Source organism: Hydractinia symbiolongicarpus, chromosome 13 (assembly GCF_029227915.1).
Source record: "Hydractinia symbiolongicarpus strain clone_291-10 chromosome 13, HSymV2.1, whole genome shotgun sequence".
In the NCBI taxonomy this organism is placed as follows: Eukaryota; Metazoa; Cnidaria; class Hydrozoa; order Anthoathecata; family Hydractiniidae; genus Hydractinia; species Hydractinia symbiolongicarpus.
Genome location: NC_079887.1, coordinates 21,053,425 through 21,074,967, shown reverse-complemented (window position 1 = coordinate 21,074,967; position 21,543 = coordinate 21,053,425). Strand labels below are relative to the sequence as shown.

At 36.2% G+C, this 21,543-nt stretch overlaps 3 protein-coding genes across 5 annotated transcripts in view; 1 reads left to right on the top strand and 2 right to left on the bottom strand.

Moving 5' to 3' along the window:
- The window catches only part of LOC130623560 (syntaxin-1A-like), an 87,191-nt gene that overhangs the window by 19,835 nt on the left and 45,813 nt on the right, over window positions 1-21,543 (top strand). The gene's annotated exons all lie outside the window — the stretch shown is intronic.
- On the bottom strand, window positions 645-5,522 carry LOC130623195 (uncharacterized). The gene is made up of 3 exons (XM_057438677.1): window positions 5,360-5,522; window positions 4,531-5,258; window positions 645-4,475 (listed from the first exon to the last, which is right to left on the bottom strand). The coding sequence occupies exons 1-3, from the start codon at window positions 5,520-5,522 to the stop codon at window positions 645-647; spliced, it is 4,722 nt and encodes a 1,573-aa protein (XP_057294660.1).
- On the bottom strand, window positions 10,290-21,358 carry LOC130623556 (uncharacterized). 3 transcript variants are annotated; one of them, XM_057439050.1, is made up of 3 exons: window positions 21,116-21,358; window positions 11,702-12,671; window positions 10,290-10,426 (listed from the first exon to the last, which is right to left on the bottom strand). In XM_057439050.1, exon 2 carries the CDS (start codon window positions 12,648-12,650, stop codon window positions 11,721-11,723), a length of 930 nt encoding a protein of 309 aa, XP_057295033.1. In that variant the 5' UTR covers window positions 12,651-12,671; window positions 21,116-21,358; the 3' UTR covers window positions 10,290-10,426; window positions 11,702-11,720. The 3 variants fall into 3 exon arrangements, with proteins under 3 accessions (XP_057295033.1, XP_057295034.1, XP_057295032.1); XM_057439051.1 differs by lacking the exon at window positions 10,290-10,426 and adding an exon at window positions 12,802-12,846 and having other exon boundaries at window positions 10,434-12,671; XM_057439049.1 differs by lacking the exon at window positions 10,290-10,426 and having other exon boundaries at window positions 10,434-12,671.

Sequence of the window (21,543 nt, the reverse complement as noted above, 5' to 3'; positions counted from 1 at the left end):
CTCATGGGAAACAATTAAAACAAAAATAAACAATCTACAGAAACGAAAACAATTTATTAACTTTATACATTTTGGAAGCACTGTTTTGTGGATCATACAGATAGAAAACAAATTTGTGGAAATGTATAATCAAACATGAGATTCTCTTGGCTTGGCAAGTTCGATTACCTATACAATGAACAAAATAAAACTTTAGTTCTAAACATAATCAAAAATACAAGAAAAATCGTTAAAAAAAAAGACTGTCATTTTCTCACTTTTCGACCACGTATTTGTCGTATTGCATTCTGCTTTCTCAGCTGCCTTCTTAGCGTCTGTACTCTACGATATCGTTTGTTTATCTTGTGCACTGCCGGTTGCCGAAAGCGTTCCGCGAACGAAGTTCGAAACACTCCCCACCGCAAAATACTCAGCCTATAGTTTGTCTCTCTTCGGCCGGAATAAGCACTATTAGTCTTTGAACTGGTCGTTCTATTCTCGTATATCGAATACCTCCGTAGCTGTTAGCGTCGTTCTCGTCGCGAATGTTTTTGTAAGATACAGTTACACGTCTCACCTTTCCGTCGTCTCCAGGATGTGTCTCTGTGACCACTCCCATTTTCCATTCTCCTCGGATAGCGGTACTGTCCTGGATAAGTACAACGTCATCTTTTGCACGTTACGCCTCGCAACATGCCATTTGGGTTGCATGACCATGTTGGGAAGACATCACGGGACCACTTCTTCCAAAATGAGTTAACTACAGCTTCAATAAAGTCGAGCCTATGTTTGTTGCTAATTCTTTCTTTAAATGGCCCTTGCGGCGATTTGTTAGAAGCCCGCCCTATAATAAGATCGTTGGGGCATAGATAAGAGCCATCGTCCGGTGTCGTTGGGTGCGAACCGATTGGCTGTTGATTAAGAATTTGGGCCACTTCGAACATGACGGTTTGTAGCTCGCTAAACGTCATAATTTGCTCTCCGATTGTTGCATTTAGTACTCGTTTCACTGATTTCACTAAAGCTTCTGTCACACCATTGAACCATGGGCCATCGGCTGGAGAAAACCTCCACGTCGTGTTGTATTTTAGACCATATCGCTGAATCGACGACTGGCTCATACCTTGAATTGCAGTCTTTAGTTCGTTAGATGCCCCCACAAGCTGTGAACCTGGATCGCTGTAAATCCTGTGCGGCCAACCCCGTAAACTAGAAAATCGTCGTAGCACTTGAAGAAAAGCATCTGTCGAGTAGTCGTGGCTTAAATCGATGTAAACTGCTCTTGACACCATACATGTCATAATTACACCATAACACTTTCCTCTGACTCGTTTTTGAACTTCGCCACGAATGAGGTATGGTCCAAAGAAATCCAAACTGGTTGAACTAAACGGTGGAGACGGGCGAAGTCTCTCAACAGGGAGGCTACTCATGACTTGAAGACTCTTTTCCTTGCGTTTCCTTATACAGATAACACATCGCGACAGCATTCCTTTCACTAAGGCTCTTACTCCAATGATCCAGTAGTGCGACCTAATTCTTGATATCGTCGCTGATATCCCCAAGTGTCCACTCAACCTATGCTCTGTTGAGGCAATAAGATAGGATAGCCTGTGATTTCCTGGTAAAAGGATGAACTTTTGCTTGTTCCACGTCGCCTCCATCCATCGCTCTGTCCGACCACCCACCACCAGAATTTCATCTTCATACTTCGGACACAGCTTAATATACTTTCCCTTCTTAACTTCGTCCTCGATAGTTCTCTGAGCTTCCTTGATCCAAAAATTGTCTGCATATTGCCGGTCCTTTATTGTCAGCTCGCCTTTGCCTATTTCTCTACCTTGGTTGGTCGACAGGAATCTTTTGTATAATCTTAGGATTCTTGCTGTCGTATTTCTAAGTAGCTCGAGTTTGCTGAAGCGCTCAATATCGATCCTCTCAGCTAATGTTTCCACAAACTGACCATCAGACACAGCGACAAAAGAAATCTTTGGGCATTCTGGTAATTCTTTTATGGTGGTTGTACTTTGAACGGGCCAGTTATCAACGCATCGAGACAAAAATCGTGGTCTAGTCTGCCAAATGCTTTTCCTGTCGAGATCTTTTGGATGTTTTCCCCTGGTGATCCAATCAGCTATGTTTAGAGAACCCTTCACCCAAAACCATTCTGATGGACTGGTAGAGTGTTGTATTTCGCCAATTCTGTTTGCAGCAAATGTGTTGAAACCATAACTTTCCTTCGAGATCATCGCTTTGACTATTTCACTATCAACTATGTGATACACTTTTGAGAACTTCAATTTAGTCTCCTTTTCGATAAAGCATCTGATGCGCTTACTTAAAACAGCAGCAATTAACTCCAAGCGCACAATGTCAATTATCCTTATGGGTGCGACTCGATTCTTAGCCACAATGATTCTACTTCCAAATGACCCGTCAATCAGTTCCCATCTGGCGTAAGCCACGGCACCATATGCTGTTCCAGATGCATCAGAAAATATGACCAATGTAGGTTCTCCAACAGCTTTCTCCGGTTTGATGGCTCGCGGGTAAGAAATCCTTTGTAATTCAGGTAGCACTTGAAAGAATTCACGCCATTCATCCGCTAGATTTTCCGGCAGTGGGTCATCCCACGATATTTGTCGATCCTTTGTCCATAGTTTTCTCATCATGATTTTGGCTTGTACGGTGTAGGGTGAAAGAAGTCCTAAGGGATCGTATATACCGTTGACAACTGATAATATCTCTCTTCTTGTGAATCTTGATGGCTCTGAAGTCTGTTGGAATCGGTAGAGGCGTTGACTTTGCTTGTTGATATCAAAAAGTAAGTGGTCAACTTTAAATTGCCATTTCATTCCAAGCACTTTCTCCGTATCCTCATTATCTAATTCACCAATTGGATGAGTTCCATCACTACCTGGTTTCTCTAACCCAGATATCGTCCATTCCTTAATCTTAAAACCACCCGTTGCAAGAATGATATCGATCTCCCGAGTTCGCTGAATTACTTCCTCTGCGTTATCAGCGTTGTCTGTGATGTCGTCCATGTAACTGTTGTCTATAATTGCTTTACACGATATGGGGTAGTTCTGCCTTTGCTTTTCTGCCGTCTTTCGTAGGGCGACCATAGCCATAGTCGCGGAAGGTTTGTCTCCAAAATTTACAGCTGTCATCGCATATGTGTTTGGTTCTTTATCTGTCTGAAGATCTCGCCATAAGAACAAGTGTGTCATCTGATCACGAATTGGTATTTTTATAGCGTAAAACATTTTTGATATATCGCCAAGAAGGGCTACACGATTTTCTCTGAATCTCAGCAAGACCCCCAGCAACGTGTTCAACATATCTGGGCCTTTAGCATAATATTCGTTGAGGACATGGCCGTGGAAGTTGGCACTGCTGTTAAATACAATTCTACACGGTGTACTTTTAGAATCCGGCTTAAGGACGGCATGGTGGGAAATGTAATGAATTGGTCCGCGATACTGATTCAATTCTTCCGTACTGACTATTCTGGAAGCTCCCCTTTTAATCATGTCTTGAATTTGTCGATTGTAAGTATCAGCATGTTCTAAGTTCTTTAGTAAGCGTTTTTCGGTTGACTGTAATCTTGCTAGCACAACCGATCTATTGTTTGGAAGTTCATGGGGGTCCTTTATCCATGGATAAGCCGCCTCCCACCTTTTCTCGGTTTCATCATTTTTTAAGTTATCTTCAATTAGCCTGTATTCTCTCTCTTCCTTCAGTTTCATATCTTTTCCCCCTGGATGACAGTTTCCACATTTGCAAGAACCACATCTAGGTGTACACTGAATTCCTAAGCTTTCAATAGAAAAGAATTCGTTTAGATGCCCTTGAACGTGGCAGACCTGTGCATTTTCCACTCTTTTAGTAAATACACCTTTTCTCACTGGCTGGCAACCACCTACTAGGCGACCATGAAGTACAAGTAAATGTCCTGCAACTTTTATCGGCACTGGATGGAAAGCTGCGTAGTCGTATCCAATGAGACAATCTATACGACCTCCAACTTGCGGTCTGTTAATACTGGTAGGTGGATTGTCTGCTGTCAGTTCAGGATTGTCATTCGTGTGCACTCCAGCAATGTCATTAGAAATAACGTCAATCCCTAAGACATTAATTCGCACATGCCGATTGTTCTCATCAATGAGCGTAACATTGTATTTCATAGATTCGATAAGAGAAACTTCTCCACCGACTTTTGTTATCTCCAGTCTTGTACTCCTTCCGCTCAAATTTAGTCTTCTGGCTGCGTCGAAAGTAATTAGTGAAATAGTGCTTCCTCCATCCCACAGGACATTTATTTTATTTTTGTTACTGCCTCTACTGTAACATCTTACTTCCTGGACTTGAAGAATGACCTCTCTTTTTTGAGCAAATGAGCGACCATGAAATACAGCTCCAGAAGCGTGCGCTTCATGTAGAAGTTGGTGATGGGGCAATCCACACTCCTCTTCGCGACATTTGAATCCTCTCTTGCAATTGTTAGCCACATGTCCTACTTCAAGACATGCAAAACAAGCGTTATACTTTTTTGGTTAGATCAACTCTTTCTTCCGGAGATTTGCTTTGAAAGAGTCTGCATCGCCAGATAGGATGGTCCCCGTTAACTTGGTGCAACCAGCAGCGCTGCTTCGATGTATTCTCAAGGCTATTTCGGGGATCTCGAGAGTCGCTTAGATTAACATTTACCCGAAATTCATCACATGATCTGATATTGGAGCACTTGTATTCAATTCTCTCGCGATACGTTAAGAGTAATTTCAATAGTGCTGGGAATTTGTTTCGCGATATCTCTACCCTCTGTTCTCCAGTCGCTGTCTTTATCCACTCCTTCTGGACTTCATCCGATAGTCTTTCCTCAATAACCGAAACAATAGTAGCGTTGTTTATCTCTTGTTCCCTTCCCAGTCGTGCAAGTTCTCTGTGTGCTCTCTCAACGGTGTTAATCAGGTTTAAAGTGCTCTCCACATCGGAATCCTCACACTTTGACATTTCTTTAATGTCTGCCATTATTGCGTCGACATGCTTACCTTCATCGCCATATTTCTTGTCTAATCGCGCCCAAATTTCATTGATGTCATCTAACGACTCGACCTGTTCTTTAACGTTATCATTTAAGTAAGATTTTAGAACAAACGCGGCTTGATCGGTCTTGTATGCGGGGAGTATATATTTGACAAAATCGCTTTTGAATTTAGGATACTTTCTTAAGTTCCCGCTGAATGATTGAAATTTTAGTCTCTCCAAACGCAATCCTGACGAAGAAGCATGTGTTTGTTGCCTATGCCCCCAAGGAAAACACGGGCCTCTGATCGAAGTTCATTACAGCGTCTCCATGCATCAAGGAAGCGCTCACTCTCTTCTCGGGTTGCTTCCTCATCTTTTAATGTCGACATGTATTCTTGTTGCACTTCTTCACAAACTTTCATCCTTTGATTTACCGTATTCTCTACCTCCTTCATTATCACAAATTCATCCTCAGTGTGGTCGCTCCTTCTTGACACCAAAAGTTTTGCCATAGATTCCATGCATTCTGACAGTCTGGTCAATTCAAACTCCCTTCGTAATTTCAGCGTTAGCTCCCTTTCTTTGTCACGTTCTAGCTCCTTTTTGCGTGTTCCTCAGCCTCTGATTTCTAAATAAACCAATTAGTTTTTTCTTCCAATTCCCAATAGACGTTATTTAGTTCCTCTATCCAATTATCTTCCGTTTCTTGCTGTTCCGATGCCAAGATCGAAACAAATTGATCGTGCTTCTCCTGCACCACTATCCAAGTTTGTCTGAGATCTGAAAATCTATTTTTAATAGTGGCGAGAATAGCATTATTTTCAAGAGATTGTCTTGTGTAAGTTCTTTTAGCTTGTATGCGTTCCCTTTTCGCATTCAACTGATCGGGTACATTGTTTTCTGTGGTGCTCATTTTTGGGGCGGGTCCGCAGTTTATAGCTGGCCGGTCCGAAATAGCCCCAAAGTAGCGTTTATTGGTCTACAGTGCTAATTGAAGCTACGAAGTCGCTTCAAAATTATGGCTTCCTCGTGATTTTTTTTAAGATGGCGATTTGGACAGTGTTCTTGCGTAACATTAACAGTGAATTAAGTACATATATAAATTCAATAAATTCGGATATTCAGTTGATCTTATAATCGCCTTTGCGATACATCAAGTGTAGTCAGTAATCGAATGTTTTGTGGATCATACAGATAGAAAACAAATTTGTGGAAATGTATAATCAAACATGAGATTCTCTTGGCTTGGCAAGTTCGATTACCTATACAATGAACAAAATAAAACTTTAGTTCTGAACATAATCAAAAATACAAGAAAAATCGTTAAAAAAAAAAGACTGTCATTTTCTCACTTTTCGACCACGTATTTGTCGTATTGCATTCTGCTTTCTCAGTTGCCTTCTTAGCGTCTGTACTCTACGATATCGTTTGTTTATCTTGTGCACTGCCGGTTGCCGAAAGCGTTCCGCGAACGAAGTTCGAAACAAGCACTAATTTTATTTTTCCCGAATTGTGATTTTCCCAAGTTTGCTAGTTTTTCCTTCAGGTGCCAAATGTAGGGTTTCTCAGTCGATCGGCGAGTAAAAATTAAAAAACAAGGCGATTCTTTCAAGATAACTTTTTCTTGTATATTTTAGTTGTGACAATACTTTCTGTTGTTAGAGAATTCGTTGATTGCATAATTGAAATGACGCGTTCACATAAGCTGGCCGTATATTGTTCAATGATACTAGGGTGTTTTTTTTGTTGTCTTTCCGCATATCAAAAAGGCAAAAACCTCTACAATGAAGGGTAATCATGTCCATCTTTCGCCATGTTTTTATTTAAGATAGCTTCGTGTGACACAGCAACATTGTCTATCTACCTTATTCGGAGAAACTTTCGCGAGAGAAACTTTCGCGAATTTCGCGTTTTTTGGCTTTTCTCGCGAAACTTTGTCTCGCGAAACTTTTAAAAATAGCCATTCGCGAAAGTTTATTCAGTACAAACTTTCTAAATTGTCGATCCGCGAAAGTTTATCCACTAAAATTTAAAAAAAGTTTGCTGGTTTTGAAAGTTATTTCTTGACTCGCCCTCACTTGGCTCGCCCTCCCGATAAAAAAAAAGAGACGACTGGCGCTGGGAACGAGATTGGAATAAACTTAGAAATAAACAAAAGCGATTACATTTCAAATGTATATATATGGCTTATAACCGAGTTACTGGCAAAAAGGCGATGACGACGATGCGTGGAAGCCGAAAGAAGACGAGCCTAGAAATGTGTTTGATCTGTTTTGTGATTTTGACGCTGAAGCCAGTTTGTAAATAGAAGTTTTTAAATACCATTAGAAAGAAAATTACATCGTTAAAAAACACTTTTCTGTCATAAGAAATATAGGCCACTTTTTTTATAAGAACATAAAAAATCACGAATCGCGAAAGTTTATCTCGCGAAAACTTTCCAATTTCAGATTTCGCGAAAGTTTATCTCGCGGAAATTTTTAAATTTGTAGATTCGAGTTTTTGGACTCACGAAAGTTTCTCTCGCGAAAGTGTCTCCGAATAAAGTATATATAAGTATAAAAACAGTAAAATAATTTTCATAGCCAGTGGGAATAACTAACATTTCAACTCTTATAACATAATCAAGCGGCTTTAACTTGCTTAAATTTGCGATCTGCTGCAGTTTGGCACTTTAGCTAACTCGACGACCTTTTTAGTAGTGTGTCTCGCATATTCTGTGGTGTTTAAAACTGCTCAGTGCCAGGGCTATTTGGTCTCGCTGTCCTGGTATTAAATGAGACAAAAAGGCTTCTTAACATTAATTGCATTAATGTTAAATTGTTTACTATGAAGATGATCATGAATGACTCACGGAAAGTTTCTGATATGCTACCACCGTAGCAGTGGTGCTGAAACAATAAACTTGATTGCATACAACTTTTACATGATTTAAAAGGCCAACTTTCTTTACTTGATCATTATCCGTGTTTATACTTAGAGGAATCAACCGCGAAGGACAAATAGCTTGTCAGAAAACTTATTCGCTGCATTAACTTATTCTGTTCATTTGATAAAATTTTCTCTCTTTTTTTTGCTTCTTATACGTGCGACTAAACGAGGAAAATATGTTACCTAAGTATCGTAAAGTTTTAATATCCTCGGAGATTACATCCTAACAGCTGGTCGTCAACCTCGTTTCCAGTGCCTGTTGTCTCTTCTTTTATCTTAGTACTTATGTCCCGATGTTAGAAAAGATACTACATACCCTCGGCAAGACAATAAGTTTAACCCCTTAAAACAAAATTGTTTTTGCAGCAATGTTGATATCTTGTCTCGGGGTTTATATCAATGATTCAAGTTTCTTGTTAAAAGAGCGACTTATTTTGACGTCTTATTGTTATGCTGCCGAACTATTAATAATTTCTTTACTCGGATGCTTATTTCGTCTCGGTATATATGCGATTAACAATTATGTATTCTATCTATTCCTTTCAAAATCCCTTTTATTGTTAATTGCGTAAACTTACCAAATGCGTCTACGAGCGTAATTGTGTTCATAACAATTACCATTAGTTGCACATTACCAAGCAACATACCTTAATTTTTAAAATTATAATAATTATGACGTCATCTAAAATGTTATGTTTTTGTGCTCTTCAAATAAGAATCTCTATAATAATAGCCGTCGTCTGTCCCCCCCCCCCCCGCTGAGTTAGAAAATGATGTTACGGAAACACGAATATCAAATGCGAGATATTTTTATCCACTTTGTTGCGGCGGGTAAATATAAACTGGTGAACCGGTGGATTTTTCCACGGGCAACGACTAGTTCAGATAGAATATTAATTGATTTTGATGTAAATGAAGTTTTTAGAGCAATATAATATTCTGGTTGGATTTATTTAGATTTGAAGAAATTTTGAAAACAAAAACAAGGCTATTTTTAGGAAGCTATATAAAGGGTTTGACCGTAACCTTCAGCTCGGAATTGAGGCACTTCACGAACAAAATATTTACGAAATTAGGTAATTTGATGATGAATAAGAATAAGAACCTTGCTGATGGTCATTTGAAGTAATTACCGATGCATTCAGAACGACTTAGCAATGTTGGTTTAAACCTTGGTGTTAAACTACGGTTTAAACATTACAAAATTGTTAATATTTACAAAAGAAATGTCAAGGTTTCCTTGTTATACTCCATACAAACGTCTTAAGTGAGAAGTACTGTCGGTATGTTTAACACTTTTAATAACAGAAAGCCCCTTGAAAATTGATGTGCTTAGGAAAATGTCCAATCTGTAATGTTTTTTGGTCGACATTTTATATTAACAGCTACAGAAATATATCAGTTAATAATTGAAGACAAAAAAGACTAAAAACTCAGGTTTTTCCTTCCACGTTCCATACAAATTTCTTAATTTCGAGACAAACAAAAGATGTTTAACTGTTAAAAACAAACAACCTTTAGAAAATTTGAATACTCAACAATATGTCCAATCTTTATGATCTGTAGGTCGACATTTTACATCACATGGGACTCTTTCAGTTACGTTACAAGGTCGAATACATCCAACAAACAAAAAATCATCATATCTTTTTGTTGGAAACGGTACAGTATCAATATATCTCGTACAAAGGTACGAATCGTGTTGTAAGGTATACGGTTTCACTAGTGGCCAAATATGTCCAGCTAATACTATTTGGTCGTTCAATTTTGTAGCTTCATGATTTTCAGTTCTTCTCTCAGCATTAAGCAAAACCAGATTGACGATTTTGTGTGCCAATGTTCTGTCCATAGCACTTCGAAAACCCCATAAACCCGCTAAAATTTCAGTTGTATGCCAATAATGATCTCGCATGACATGCATGATGTGACCACTTTTCAACCATTCGTTTACTGCATCTTCTTCTCTTTTTATGATCGGTGAGTCTAGATCTCTTATGCACACAATATCTACAGTATCATCCGCCAATGGTAAGAATCTCCATACTCTACCATTGATTGACGTTATGTCTCCGTACAATGATGTTCTTGAAACATCATAAAATTTTAGATTGTCAAATTTAGAAGTATGATTTTTGATATATTCTTTGCTAAGAGATTTATCGTGGTAAATTCGAACTGTCCAGTCATGGTATAAATTACTTTTCTTTGCTTCTTTAGCAACCATTCCAATGAGATATCCCCATTTTCTTGCCGAATCTTTACCAAATATGGAATAGGAAAGAACCAAGCTTATATTGACTCTTATTTCTATTTTTTTACCAACAATAAGTGAAAATAATTGCGTGTGATCCATTGTGCGATTCAACAGAGATATCCCTGTTTGATTTTTGTAAAAATTGGATGTGAATATAATCAAGGTTACGGTGAATAAAAATATTGCAAAAAAAATTTTTTTTTGCAGCATGGCTGGTTGCAATTGAGTCACCTAAACAAATAAAAAAAAGTTATAAAAATCATTTTTGTTTTCTTTGTGTCACACCTTATTGATATAGGAAAATGAATACAGTTTGTAAATTCTAAGACATCACAAAAAAAAATTTAAATAAATGTTTTACACGCAACAACGACTTGTTTGATCACATCACATTTGACAAGTTTCTTGTTAAAAGAGCGACTTATTTTGACGTCTTATTGTTATGCTGCCGAACTATTAATAATTTCTTTACTCGGATGCTTATTTCGTCTCGGTATATATGCGATTAACAATTATGTATTCTATCTATTCCTTTCAAAATCCCTTTTATTGTTAATTGCGTAAACTTACCAAATGCGTCTACGAGCGTAATTGTGTTCATAACAATTACCATTAGTTGCACATTACCAAGCAACATACCTTAATTTTTAAAATTATAATAATTATGACGTCATCTAAAATGTTATGTTTTTGTGCTCTTCAAATAAGAATCTCTATAATAATAGCCGTCGTCTGTCCCCCCCCCCCCGCTGAGTTAGAAAATGATGTTACGGAAACACGAATATCAAATGCGAGATATTTTTATCCACTTTGTTGCGGCGGGTAAATATAAACTGGTGAACCGGTGGATTTTTCCACGGGCAACGACTAGTTCAGATAGAATATTAATTGATTTTGATGTAAATGAAGTTTTTAGAGCAATATAATATTCTGGTTGGATTTATTTAGATTTGAAGAAATTTTGAAAACAAAAACAAGGCTATTTTTAGGAAGCTATATAAAGGGTTTGACCGTAACCTTCAGCTCGGAATTGAGGCACTTCACGAACAAAATATTTACGAAATTAGGTAATTTGATGATGAATAAGAATAAGAACCTTGCTGATGGTCATTTGAAGTAATTACCGATGCATTCAGAACGACTTAGCAATGTTGGTTTAAACCTTGGTGTTAAACTACGGTTTAAACATTACAAAATTGTTAATATTTACAAAAGAAATGTCAAGGTTTCCTTGTTATACTCCATACAAACGTCTTAAGTGAGAAGTACTGTCGGTATGTTTAACACTTTTAATAACAGAAAGCCCCTTGAAAATTGATGTGCTTAGGAAAATGTCCAATCTGTAATGTTTTTTGGTCGACATTTTATATTAACAGCTACAGAAATATATCAGTTAATAATTGAAGACAAAAAAGACTAAAAACTCAGGTTTTTCCTTCCACGTTCCATACAAATTTCTTAATTTCGAGACAAACAAAAGATGTTTAACTGTTAAAAACAAACAACCTTTAGAAAATTTGAATACTCAACAATATGTCCAATCTTTATGATCTGTAGGTCGACATTTTACATCACATGGGACTCTTTCAGTTACGTTACAAGGTCGAATACATCCAACAAACAAAAAATCATCATATCTTTTTGTTGGAAACGGTACAGTATCAATATATCTCGTACAAAGGTACGAATCGTGTTGTAAGGTATACGGTTTCACTAGTGGCCAAATATGTCCAGCTAATACTATTTGGTCGTTCAATTTTGTAGCTTCATGATTTTCAGTTCTTCTCTCAGCATTAAGCAAAACCAGATTGACGATTTTGTGTGCCAATGTTCTGTCCATAGCACTTCGAAAACCCCATAAACCCGCTAAAATTTCAGTTGTATGCCAATAATGATCTCGCATGACATGCATGATGTGACCACTTTTCAACCATTCGTTTACTGCATCTTCTTCTCTTTTTATGATCGGTGAGTCTAGATCTCTTATGCACACAATATCTACAGTATCATCCGCCAATGGTAAGAATCTCCATACTCTACCATTGATTGACGTTATGTCTCCGTACAATGATGTTCTTGAAACATCATAAAATTTTAGATTGTCAAATTTAGAAGTATGATTTTTGATATATTCTTTGCTAAGAGATTTATCGTGGTAAATTCGAACTGTCCAGTCATGGTATAAATTACTTTTCTTTGCTTCTTTAGCAACCATTCCAATGAGATATCCCCATTTTCTTGCCGAATCTTTACCAAATATGGAATAGGAAAGAACCAAGCTTATATTGACTCTTATTTCTATTTTTTTACCAACAATAAGTGAAAATAATTGCGTGTGATCCATTGTGCGATTCAACAGAGATATCCCTGTTTGATTTTTGTAAAAATTGGATGTGAATATAATCAAGGTTACGGTGAATAAAAATATTGCAAAAAAAATTTTTTTTTGCAGCATGGCTGGTTGCAATTGAGTCACCTAAACAAATAAAAAAAAGTTATAAAAATCATTTTTGTTTTCTTTGTGTCACACCTTATTGATATAGGAAAATGAATACAGTTTGTAAATTCTAAGACATCACAAAAAAAAATTTAAATAAATGTTTTACACGCAACAACGACTTGTTTGATCACATCACATTTGACAATCAAATCTGAAACATGGTGGACAAGCAAAAAGTTAAATAACATTCACCGTAATAATCATTTTACTAAAACAGTACATTTAATATAGAATTGATTGCAACTAAGAGAATATAATTACATCAAATACAATGATGAAGAATCATCGCGCTAGTAAATTGACAACAAAAAACACTACATTATTTGTGACGTTCCGGGTGTTTCACACACCCATTTTCAAGCAATCAAAGACGTACAAAGTTCTCCTAAATATATACAAGTTTAACAGTTAATAGTTACAAATTAAATACTAATTGTATAAATACAATGGAGCAGATCTAATGTTGTTATTCAACTGGGGAGTATCCATTATGCATTATGAACAAACTCTCTTTAATCTCTAGCAAATACCGGTTCTTACCCCTAGAGAGTATACTAAAATCGACAAGAGATGATGTGGTGTGACAGGCTTTAAGATGATATTAAGATGACACACTCCGAGGTGTTTGCTTGCCCGAACCTTTAGATGACGCGACGTCTCACCTATATAAGTGGCGTTGCAGCCACTCCACTTAACTATATTATAATACCCGTATACGAGTAGCGAGGCGCACGCAGTACGGTACAAAAAGACGGGCGAACCCGTGGATTTTTCCACGGGCTAACGACTAGTATTTGCAAATTACGCCTGACTTTAATTCTTTGGGCAACAGGTCTTAAAATCTGAAGAAGTTAGATAAGCGAGTGTGAGTTCTGAAAACAACAGAAAGTTTACAACAAAAAATTAAATCTACTTTGCCGCTATGGCATTCCAAAAGTCACATTAATACAGTTATCTTAAGATAAGAAGTGCTATATTAAGATTACTTTATTAATGTGATTTTGGAATGCGTGAATAATCACATTAATGTCCTGTAAGATAACTCGAGTTATCTTAAGATAACAAATTATCAGAGAAATATTGTTAGATTTCTTGATCATGGTAACATTAACGACTTGGAGAATTTCCGATTTCTTAGTGCATATGTCTTAGTGCAATATGGCAGTCATCTACGCAAAACAAAAACGCGTTTAAGACTTCAGCCCGTTGGAAGTATGGAATATTGGCCAACGTGGTTAATTTCTTGAAAATTATCGATTTACTCCAAGCATTTAATCCTTCCTTAATCCTAAAACACGAATAAAGCAGTCTTAACATACACTTTTTGGTTTTTATAAGAAACGTGTTTATAAGAAACCTTAATGTAGAATCTTTAAAAATTAAGAAACTTTTACTACTACATTCTATGTCTATTTCTGAAATAAGAAACTTGTTTCTAACCAATTCTCACAATTAATTGGAAAAGACTTAACAACCTTTAGAACTAGACCCTCGCCAGGTTTCTCATATATATATATATAAAAAAGTGTATTGTTTTATTAAAACAAAATTTCATTAAAACAGGCTTCCTTAAAACAAGTTTAACTGTTGTGTGAAGGGGTAGCTAGATATATGGATTTATAAAACCACTTTAAAACATGTTTTAACTTTAGGTGTGAATAGGGTATTAGTAATTTTTAAATCAAAATGGCAACGAGCATGACAAAGTTTCCCGCTTAAAATTTAAAACCCACTGGGAACGAAGTTGACACTTTACCGCTGCAATTTTTACTTACAATTTTACGCGTTTGAAACGAAGATAACGCTATCTTTAGATAACACGAGTTATCTTAAGTTAGGAAAAATATCGATAAATTGTATTAATAACACCTGTAATCTCAAGATAACTACAAACTATCTTACAATCAGGGCATTAATGTGAATATTCACGCATTCCAAAGTGACATTAATAGAGTTATCTTAAAAAGAATATAGCATGTGTTATAAATATTTGCATATAAAAACTTCAAGCAAATGCAACTTCATATAGCAAAACACGATCAATTGCGATATAGCATAATCGGTTTACTGTGACGTAGGCAATTTTATAGAAAATACAGAAGCCTTCACGCGATGTTTGTTCGTTTTCTTCTTAAACTAGTAATAATTTATAGTAAAAACTTAAAAAAACTTTATACAATTTAACCCCCGTCGCTATATTTAAACACATTTACGCTCCAAAAATTTGTTTTAATATTTCTTAAAATGGCGTGGTGCGCTGCTGTAGGTTGTACTAATCATACGGCTAATAATTCCGAGAAAGTTCAGATTTTAAGTTGCCGTCAAATGAAGATACGCGCAAAAAGTGAATAAATGTTTTGCGGAGAAAAAAATTACCTAAATAGGACTTTGTTTGTTCAAAACATTTTGAAGAAAAATGCTTTGATCCAAGTTGGGAAATGCACACCAGATATTCCCGCAAAAAATCCTGAGAATTCTGTTAAAAAATGCATTCCCAACAATATTTTGTTTTTGAGAGCAACCATAGGAAAGAAAGGCCTCAGTTCGAAGGGCCCAATGCAGAGAAAGAGAAGATGTAATTTATAGGTATTTGTTAATAGGAGTCACATGTCTAGCATACACTTCATGTTATCTGAAATTTTAGGTCATAGAAACTGCCGTAGTGATGGAAGTGCATGAAGAAGAAGTGGAAGCTAGCAACACATGTGAAACACAAACTGATTCTCCTATTGTCGTTAGTAAAACAAAAGTTGTCTTGCGATCCATTGGTACCCAGACTTCTTCAATCAGTGTCAGAGTGTTAGGGCTCCATCTGTTGGCCGAATGGGCCCCTGCTACAGTAAATCATTTATACTAGTCTGTCTTAACGTGTAATGGCGATCCGGATGACTTACGAGAGCGTTTTTGTTCCAATATGCATCATGTTGTAAACCGTCATTTATATTTCGTTGGAAATAAGAATTACCTAAAATGTAAGCATGGCGAACTCAACGACATTAGACGCAAGAAGAGGTTAAAGAAGGGAACGCAAGTTTATGAGAAGTTCAAATCTATTGTTCCTCAAAGACAAGTTGTCGCTGATCTTTCCCACATGACTAGATTAGTCTATACCACATTGCTGGAAGTATTTCATAGTGTCAAAATCCGCTATCTCCCCAATTCCTGCGGGTACTCAGTCAGCTATTTTGAATCATAACTTAAATGTGGATAAAGAACAGGTACGAATACGTCTTACTTTTTACTATCTCGCCTGCGAGGATAGTATTGGTTTCCAACTGCTAACTGACTAACTAACTAACCCTGTCACAAATGGTCAATTGCAACGTCACAGATTTAAACTTCGTACCTAAACTCCCTATGTACTTGGAAGTCATCTAAATAACGTTTCAGGCTAAAATTGGTATTTGTTTTCGACAAAATTTGGCACAGTTAACAAAAAAAGTATTCTGAATATAATGGTGACATTATAAATTTTGATTTTTGCCACCTAATGTCATTTTAGGCCAAAATTGGTCAAATAATTAAAACTACTTTACTTTTGACAAAATTTGGCAAAGATAACAAAAAAAGTATGCTGAACATGATAATACCGTAAATGTTTCAATCGCAAGACTACAACCATGAATGATAAGCTGTATTTTTTGTTAGCAGAAATTGTAGAATTGGGTCGCATTGTGGATGTTTCATAGTTGCCCATTTTTAATAGCGAGATAGTTTATGCAGCGCCTGCATTTTGTTTGTTTTGATTCCGTACAATATACGTATAATCTGAAGACTAATCGTTTTAGAGAACATCTTAGAAAGCTGGAAAAGAGGGCAATGTGAAACCAATTTTTCGCATTGCCTGCAAAGTCGCAAAAGAATATAATTACCTTGTTGACATACTCGGTAATATAATCACACGAGTGGAAGAAAACAGAAAGGTTACCACGCGAAAGCGCAGCAAACGTAAGCTCAGTTTGACTGTAGCACCATCAGAGAGAGAAGACTGTGAAGTTATCATTGAGCAATCAACTAAGTATAGCAGAATAAAACTGTAAGGGTATATTATTTACATGGATATTTTACACGTATACTAATGAATGTTTTAGTTGCTTTCGTCTTCGTGAGAAGCAAATTGCCACACCATTTCGATTTTGGGAACATTCGATCCTCCCTCTCAAATCCCAGTGTAATTACAACTTTCAGAAGGGAAGGCTGTTCTTATATTAGCAACGACACCAGCAGGAATGACTCTACGCACACCTCGTTCCAACCTAGTATGGATGAACCATGTCTGTACCATGAGTCTGTACCATGCGTAGCGATATGATCTAAAATAAGTTATATATTTCATTTGTTGATAATAAATATTACATGTTCTTATATAACTCTACTTACTGGCTAGGTCCGTTATCCCTATTACGTGTTAAAGATGCATTCTCCCTGTCATATAACGATACCAAAGCAGTCCACAGAACACCCCTGTCTAGCACCATGTTTGAAAAGCTATCGTGTTAAGTGATACATCTGCAATCTAAAAAAGGTTTGGGTACTAAATTGTATGTGTTGTTTTATGCATGTGTTGTTTCACTGTTTTTTAAATAGAAATAAAATGAAGCAAACCGTCTAATTTGAAATATTTTATTTCGTCTATCTCGTGACAGCATATGCACTCTCTTTCTGTATCCATTACAACGCACTGCCCACAAGTACATCAACCATCGACACCTGCTTTTCTATCTCCCTCCGCTGTATTAGCTCGCAAGTTCGCATCCTCCAAAGAGATATCAGAACATTCTTCAGGTTCAGAATGTTCTTCATCATCCTGAAATTCTGGTTCAAACTGAAAACTAAGTACCGTTGGTTGATCCATGATAAAATTTGATATGAATGTCTTCTTAAGTTTGTTATTTACTTTCTGAAGACACTACATTTTTTTCTAAAAAGAACCTTTTGCTTTTACGGGGGCTCACTTTCCTTTCTATACAATTGCTTGCGTAAAGTGCATAATTACGCATACTAATGTGATTCTCCAGAAGAACAAGGCGACATGTAGACATGTCAAACTTTTTTATCTTGTTTGTTTTTTGCTTATTTTCAAAACATAAGAACTAGATACTCTTTTATGACTTTTGGAAAGTGGTTTCTGTATAATTATGACTTTGCAGTGCTATACGACTCTCCTTTGATGTGGTTTGCCGAAGTACTATGTTTTCACGGTAGTCGACTTTGGCGGCCGCCGAAGCGTGGACTTTTGGACCCTCTTAGCAAAAGAAAAACAAAAGATTTATGACGTCAAGAAGAATCTCGCCGAAGTCGTCGAAATTTACGGTAAAAGAAAGGTTCATATTAGGGGATGGGTGCGTGTGAATAATTTACTCTTCCTATTGTTATTGCTTCGCGGTAGCCGGTCTGTTTAATGGATTCGCTCAACTTCAGCAAAGAAGTTTGCTTATAACTCTACTGAAAGAGGGCTAAAGATCGTTTTGTATTGATTTGCAGTAAGTATATAGAAGTTTTGAATATATGATTGCGGAATGAAGTTGAGCAATGCTGCTAAGAAGAAACGTTACTGGAAAACATTTTCTCTCTGTGTCCCCTGTGATTGCAAAAGAAAAGCAGTTTGGTAGAAAAGCAGGCTTTGACTAAACAAAAATCATAGCATTAACCCAATAACCACGCTTTCAGGTACACAAGATACACAATTGCTTTCTATTGCTGTGCTAGCTAGTGTGAACATGTAAGTAAGTAAGTATATATTTCTCCTTTTTCATATACAGTACATGTTTATCAATGAAGCCATATAATACAATATAAATAGCTAGCGTATAATTATAAATATAATATAACCTGCTGATGAAGACACGAGGGTCGAGAAGTGTATACCTTAGAATCATATGTTTAATGCTTTGTTACATTTATTTAGCATGAAAAAAGAAGAAAAACCGCGAAAATGGCGTGAGCTAGTAGAGGGCATGGACACCCATAACAGGTCTTGGTGACCCAGGAGTTATAAATATATTAAACCCAAGTGGTAACGGCAGAACCTGACTGACAAAGGTTTTTAAGCTTAATGACATCAATTAATTTCAAGATGTTACAGCTGGCATATATAGGATTCAAGTGATCTCTACGTGTTTTAAAGTTGATGATTTTCGTTGCTTTGTTTTGCAGTGCTGAGATTTTATTTCTCTTCTCAGTCATGTGAATTAAAAATTGCAAAATAGATGTTAAATAGAGTTTCCCTGAACAAAGTGCCAAATTTTTGCTAACATTCTTGTTGTACATGCAAGCTTCTTAATTAGAGAATCAAGATGATTGCTATTTTATTGTTTTGGAGGGAATGATTTTTTAACCTAGTAGCCTAAAGTTTAAACTTTTGACAATATCTTTCCTCTTTTTTGACCTAAATAAAACAATTTAAGACTGATTTTATCAGGATTTTAACATTTTTGTTAATTTTTTTAAACGACGTATCACTTTTGAATAGGCAAGTATTATCTGCAACGTTGGATACATTTGAATGTTTAATAGCTTTATTTAAGTCATTGATATAGATTCAAAATAGTAACAGCTCTAAAACTAAGCCCTGAGGAACGCCTTGTTTAATCAAAAGACCATTCGACTGGCGTGGTGGTATCTATCAGAAAGATATGACTCAAATAGATTATTTACAACACCCCTCATTCCTCAGTGGTTTAATTTTTTGAGTAGTATACTATGTTCGACTGTATTGAATGCCTTTTGAAGGTCAACAAATACACCACAAACATAGTTTCTATCATCGATTTTCGATTGGATATTGTCAATTAGTTTAATCCTGGCATGTGATGTAAGATGAAACTGTTACTTTCAACAATTTTAAAACAGTTTTGTGTTGTCTTGGGTTCCTTTTTTATGTAGGTAACAAGACATAACAACACAATAAGTTAAATAGCTAGCCAGCTGGTTACTTTTTGTAGCTGGTAAAGATGAAATGCACAACAATTTGTTGACTTCATTACAACTTTCATGTTTACTTTTGTAGATTCAAAGCTTCTAGCAATAGACACTTTCCAAACGATTTTTAACATGCCACAAAGCCAAGGAAGAGAACACTAGCTTTGGAAGGAAGACTTAACGATGTTTTGGTTTAAAATCTCTAGCCTTGTATCAAAGTAATTCCCGGAAATGGTACTATTTATATACAATTTGAGTAAGAAAAGGCATGGTTTTATTTAATGGGTGAAATGACAAAAGTTTTTCACATTTTCACTAAAGAAGTTGTCACGCTGATAGAGATGGAAAATGTTTGGGGTTTTACCAACATGGTGAAAATGACTTAGCATATATGCTTATTACAACCCTATCCAGATGGACACAAAAATGTATAATAATGTAGTTAACGATATCTGTTCTTGAATGATTTTGTTTTGTTAAAAACTATACTAAAGTATTTATAGTAATTATTGAATAACAGCTAAAAAGTATTTTCAAATTATTTTAAAGAAAAAGACAAACTTCTTTAGTTTGTCTTTTTCTTTACGTTGACGTTCAAGACATGTTTCGTCTTGAACGTCAAGACATCTTCAGTTAATTTAAAAATATGTAAAAAATACAAGTTTAAAAGCTTTTTTACATCAAATACACGGGTTTTTTTTTATAAGCAACTGGTTGCTACAAAACTGAGGCTAAAATATGGTCAAAAATTAAGCAACTGCTAAGCAACTGCCTAGGCTGAGTTTTGGCAGAGTGGCAAGCAACTTAAGCTGAATTCTACTACACACTTAGCAATCACTTAGATCCGTCTTCCACAAGAAGAATCTGTACAAAAAATTCCGAAAACATCATCGGTTACTGACCATAACCCTCCTCTGTCCTTGATATAACTATTTTTTATTTGAGTGAAATAAAAAATAGTTGTAATGTTGATTTACCCTTTTTGATGCTATTTTTAACTCGCCTGTGTCTGCTTTTTTACTTGCTCAATGAGATTTCAGGTTATATTACAGATGCATTTGTACAGATGAAGCAACCATTAAGCAACTTTGAGGCTGAAATTGCAAAAAGGCCTTAGCTTCTGGGGCCACGCAAAAAATTGCGCGCTGGCTTCGCTTCGCAAATCCGCCTAAGGAAAGAAAAAATCTGTATCCGCCCCTGATAAAACATTACAGAAGACTTTGGCGCACTCCATTACTTTACGAAAAGAAGGTAGAAGTGGAATGCGTTTAACCTGGTTAAGTATTAAAAGTTCAAGATTAATCACACACGAATTTTTGATGTTGTTAAATTAAATTATTAACAAAAGTTCCTCTGCGTAAGTTATAGCATTGAACACAAGTTTTTGTAAAAACGATTGAAGTGGTCTTTTTATATTTTGTAGTTTTAACGGAGAAACAGATGGTGCAAAAACATAGAGAGTTTAATTTAGAAAGTTAAAAAATTATTTTCAAACTTACCCTACAAGAACTGCTATGGTCGAACACTTTCTGTCAACGCAATATCGTGAAAAAAAAAGAAAATAGATTGTTCGCTGACTTTTAAAGAAGGAAATACCAAATTACAAAGATAAGTTTGTTAATATTCTAGAAGCACGTCCATTATATTGTTAATCTTGCAATTCCTTCCAAATAACGACATTATGAATAAGCGTTGAATTTGATTGAAAATAAGATTCTATGTTAATTAGCTTTTACATTCAATAGACCGCGGGTATATCGTGTTTGTGTTGTGTATAAATTAAAACAAATTTTACTCTCTACTCCGCGGGAGACTTCTGCTCGATTATCCAACCCGGCTCTGATGTAACACAACCTGTGTGTTTGGTATCACTAAGACAAGAAAAAAAAAACTCGTCGAGCCAAACTTTTTTTGTCTCGGTTTCCTT